Here is a 4,648-nt window from a genome sequence, read left to right as displayed (position 1 = left end):
TTGGAGCAGCAGTTCAGCTGAGAGCCATTGGGATGAGGACATAGAAGCATCCAGTCCGAGGAGACAAGAACAGCTGAGGATCCGGCGAGGTGAGATAGCTGTGGCTTATTCTGTCTCTCTGATCTACCAGCATGGACCCCAATAACTCGCCTCGGGTTTGATTTTTTTAATAAGAACTTTTAAGATTCCTGCTACAATAATCTCATTTCTTCACCCTCTCTAGGTTCTGAAAACATGATTCCAATTTTCTTCCTGGCCACTCTTTGTTTGGGGCTGGTCTCAGCTGCTCCAACACATGATCCCAGTTTGGATACTGAATGGCATGAGTGGAAGACAAGACATGGGAAAACATACAGCATGGTTGGTACCTTGAGAACTACTCAGAGCAATACAGAGACAATGGTCTTTGCTGTGGCGAGTTTATAGAGAGTTTATAGAGTGAAAGCCAGTTCCTCTCTGGCATGACCATATGGCATGCTTTATGAGCACTGATAGCAAACCAAACTCTTGGTATGGGGTCTGGATTTTGGCTTCCAGAGATGTGCAGCCTCCTTTGGTACTCCCTATCTGTAGAAGCAGGTCCACTGAGGGAACTAGGGTTAGGATTGAAGTAGAATACACATTGTATTTATTACAGAATGAAGAAGGACGGAAGAGAGCAGTGTGGGAGAACAATAGGAAAATGATTGAGCTGCACAATGAGGACTATGCTAAGGGGAAGCATGGCTTCAGTTTGGAGATGAATGCCTTTGGTGACTTGGTGAGTATGACATGAATTACAGAACATGATTTCTTCTCTTCAGTTCTCTGTACATCATCTCTCCCTTTGCAATGATTTGTTTACTTTTTTCTTGAAGACCAATACAGAATTCAAGGAACTGATGACTGGATTTCAAGGCCAGGAGGCCAAGGAGATGAAGGTATTCCAGGAGCCTCTGCTGGGTGATGTCCCCAAGTCTGTGGATTGGAGAAAGCATGGCTATGTGACTCCTGTGAAAGAACAGGTAGGACATGTCACATTCTCAGTTATCTCCACAGCCAAGTCAAGAAAGAAATGCCATCCCTGCCTTGCTGACTATGGCGCACCATGCAGTTCACTACCACTTGTGAAATCATTGTGTCATGTGAATTGCTGTCAGCATCTGTATTAATTTTGTGAATGACAGCTTTTTCTTTCTTTTCTAGGGTAGTTGTGGAGCTTGTTGGGCATTTAGTGCTGTTGGTTCCCTAGAGGGACAAATGTTCCGGAAAACAGGCAAACTGATTCCTCTGAGTGAACAGAATCTAGTGGACTGCTCCTGGTCATACGGCAACAGTGGCTGTGACGGTGGCTTGATGGAGCCTGCCTTCCAGTATGTGAAGGAAAACAGAGGCCTGGACACCAGAGTGTTCTATCCCTATGAAGCGCGGGTAAATACAAATCCTAAGGTGTTGTCTTTCTTGATCAGGTTAAGAAAGCAGAATAATTGCAGATTTAATTTACTGTCCTCAGAATTTGTTTCCATTGTAGAATCCATCCTATTAAATCCTAATTGCTGTGGTTAAAGTGTCAGCCTTTGCACTCTGGTCGGATTCCATAATTTCCATGTAGCTTTCCCTGCTTCTGTTCACATGGCGTACATGCAAACCATTCCACAAATAGTACAGACTTCTCCACGATGAAAAGTTATTATCTATAGGAATATGCATGGCATATCATGGAAGACACATGGGCTAATTTATACCAGCCACTGAAATCTACCAACTTCTCAGGTCCTGTGACGTTTTTATAAGCATATACACTTGGAGATACTCAGCAGCAAATTCTGGGTCACCTGTGTGGATGACAACTCAGCTGAGTGTAGTTCTGACTCATGTTCTCAAGGAGGTGGTTAGCAATAACCATGGCTTTTTTTTTTTTTTTTTACATTTTTCTTTCAAAGAATGGACCCTGCAGATATGATCCTAAGTATTCTGCGGCTAATGCCACAGGCTTTGTGAAAATCCCAGTTAGTGAGGATGTCCTCATGAAGGCTGTGGCCACTGTGGGACCCATCTCTGTTGGAATTGATTCTCATCACCATTCCTTCAGGTTCTATAAGGGCGGTAAGTGTGCTTCCTTCCAGTAATCAGGGGAATGTGCCTCCACCAAAGCCAGTGAATTTGATGACTTTTTGGTATATAAAATTTGATGTAAATATTTTGAGCTATAGATGTTACATTCAACAAGAGAAATATGTATGTATTGTTTCTATTTTACACTAATTAAACACAATCCCATGAACATGTATCATGTTTTTTTTTAATTAGCAAAATTGTGTTTTATGGGGCTTAATTTTATTGAATTTACTGCAGTTGCTGAATCTTTATGATTTTAAATAGATAGTCCATGTATGTAGTTCAGTCTCAGGGGTGCCTCTTGATTCCTGTATTTTGTATCTCATGTAGTTTCCTTGGACTGACATATTTTGTAAGCAGGTTGAGGTTTTTACAACCATTCAAGCCAGTGTTTTCCCTAAGGATTTATGCTAACCTTTATTTCTGTTATGCTACATAAGAGCTTGTGTCCCAAGCCTTGCTAACTCAGAATCACTCCTGTCTGTATGTCATTGCACTGAAATTAGAAATGTTTCCATTATTGTGGGTGACAGCAGTCACTGTGGGGTCACTGGAACCTCTCAATCAGCTTTGATTTTACCTGCCAGGCATGTATTATGAGGCAGACTGTAGCAGCAATAAACTGGATCATGCTGTCCTGGTGGTCGGCTATGGTGAAGAATCAGATGGCAAGAAATACTGGCTGGTCAAGAACAGGTACAAATAGCCAAAAACATCTACATTTGAAACACTAAAGGAAAGCACTGTGTGCAGGCAGTATTTGGGTACAAGTTTCAGCAATTTACCCCATATATTTTGGATACAGAAGTTCCAGGTTGTGCTTATGATGATAAGACGTCATGGTTTGGGAGTGTTCAGATGGAATTTGAACCACTGTATTTTTAGTTCTGAGCCAAATGCGGGTGGGGAGATGCCTTGTCCTATTTCTGCTGTGATTCACAGTCCTGTTTGATGCAACAGTTGGTATTCAAGAGTTGACCCTCTGCCTTCTGGTCCTGTCTATTAAGTGTGTGTGGCCTCTGTCTCTGTGTTCCAATCAGGAGTTAATGTAACGATGCTTCTGCACTGTGTTCTTTCTACCTAATGGTGTTTTTGCTCTTCTTCCAGCTGGGGTGAATATTGGGGCATGAAGGGATACATAAAGATGGCCCGAGACCGGAACAACAACTGTGGAATTGCTTCCTATGCCATCTACCCCACTGTATGAGCTGCTGGAAAACAAGGAAGAAGTGGGGATGGCATGTGCAGAGGAGGGCTTCCCCCTTCACGGACCAGCCTCGGCTGTGGGGGGATGACACCTGAGTCTCTGAGGATCACCATTTAATGTGACTACTGGGACATTTTACTCCAGTTAAATGTGACTGCCACTCTGTTGCTGTAAGCAGCTTTGTATTTATGAGTTCTGAATTTTCGTTTTTTATAAGATGTACACAATCTTTATAAAACCTATGTTTAAAAGGCTGATGGGCCTTTGTTGTGATGGCTTCTCTAGTCAACATGCAGTTCAGTGTGAAGACACAGAGAAGGCGATGGTGGTGTCTAGGGGAAGAATGGATGGCTCTTTTATTCATGAGGTCAGTATTCCAGCCCTCACCAGAGTTCTTTCCAGACTTATGTACTCACCATCAACCATGGTGCAATGAATAATAAAAAATCTAAATGAAAATTCTTGACATTTCAATTTTTTTTTTTCAAGACAGGGTTTCTCTGTGTAGCTTTGCGCCTTTCCTGAAACTCACTTGGTAGACCAGGCTGGCCTCGAACTCACAGAGATCCGCCTGCCTCTGCCTCCCGAGTGCTGGGATTAAAGGCGTGCGCCACCACCGCCCGGCTACATTTCAATTTTTTTAATCCACACAAATTTTCAAAGTTTAAATTATTCACATTTTGTGCAGTAAGATGGCACTGTGGGCTGAGCCTTAACACCCATTTCGAACACATCTGAACAAAGTCATCACTTTCCTTCAATCAGTGATTTTGTCTACACTTTTTATTGTTTGAAAATTTTTACCATATATATTTCTTTGAATTTCTTTGAATAGGGAAAAATGTTGGGTCTAAAGGGAGGACAGTACAATTTCAGAGAGTTATTTATCTCCTACCTCAGAGGGAAAATGAATGTTAAACAAGATACACAATGTTTTACAGACAGAGCACAAGAGTTTCTTTCTGTACATATAATCCCTTTCCAAACACAGGCATATGTGGAGATGCATTAACTAAAATAATTCTAAATTAACTAAATTAATTCTTGGGTGGGGGAGGTTGGAAGAAGTTGTCAGTGGGCTGGACTGGTGACCAAGTTGAAAGCAGGTTTTTCTGCCCTGCCCTGTGAAAGCATTGAACTAGATGACTTTGTTTATTATTTGTTTTATTTTACAGAAATTTTTCACTAGAACACTTCAAATAAAATAATACTAAGTAACAAAAAATAATGTAATATTAAAAGCTAGCAGTTACACTCAGGAGGCAGAGCCAGGCCGATCTCTGTGAGTTCGAGGCCAGCCTGGTATACAAAGTGAGTTCCAGAAAAGGCACAGAGCTACACAGA

General features: G+C 41.7%; 1 protein-coding gene across 1 annotated transcript; it reads left to right on the top strand.

Moving 5' to 3' along the window:
- Nucleotides 1-227: 227 nt before the first annotated feature.
- LOC102920322 (procathepsin L-like) lies at nucleotides 228-3,918 on the top strand. Its single transcript, XM_006981707.2, has 7 exons — nucleotides 228-360; nucleotides 638-760; nucleotides 858-1,004; nucleotides 1,186-1,410; nucleotides 1,923-2,085; nucleotides 2,685-2,793; nucleotides 3,205-3,918. Exons 1-7 carry the CDS (start codon nucleotides 235-237, stop codon nucleotides 3,302-3,304), a joined length of 993 nt encoding a protein of 330 aa, XP_006981769.1. The 5' UTR covers nucleotides 228-234; the 3' UTR covers nucleotides 3,305-3,918.
- Nucleotides 3,919-4,648: the final 730 nt, after the last annotated feature.

The sequence above is a fragment of the Peromyscus maniculatus genome, chromosome 5 (assembly GCF_049852395.1).
Source record: "Peromyscus maniculatus bairdii isolate BWxNUB_F1_BW_parent chromosome 5, HU_Pman_BW_mat_3.1, whole genome shotgun sequence".
Taxonomy (NCBI): Eukaryota; Metazoa; Chordata; class Mammalia; order Rodentia; family Cricetidae; genus Peromyscus; species Peromyscus maniculatus.
Note: the sequence above shows the minus strand (reverse complement) of the source record. Positions and strands in the feature narration are given on the sequence as shown.

What these genes read in the sequence shown, in the direction of transcription:
- LOC102920322 (XM_006981707.2), top strand. Translation starts at nt 235, where the DNA reads ATGATTCCAATTTTCTTCCTGGCCACTCTTTGTTTGGGGCTGGTCTCA. An exon ending in CTTCAGGTTCTATAAGGGCG is followed by an intron (nt 2,086 to 2,684) that starts GTAAGTGTGCTT and finishes TTTACCTGCCAG; the next exon opens with GCATGTATTATGAGGCAGAC. An exon ending in TACTGGCTGGTCAAGAACAG is followed by an intron (nt 2,794 to 3,204) that starts GTACAAATAGCC and finishes CTCTTCTTCCAG; the next exon opens with CTGGGGTGAATATTGGGGCA.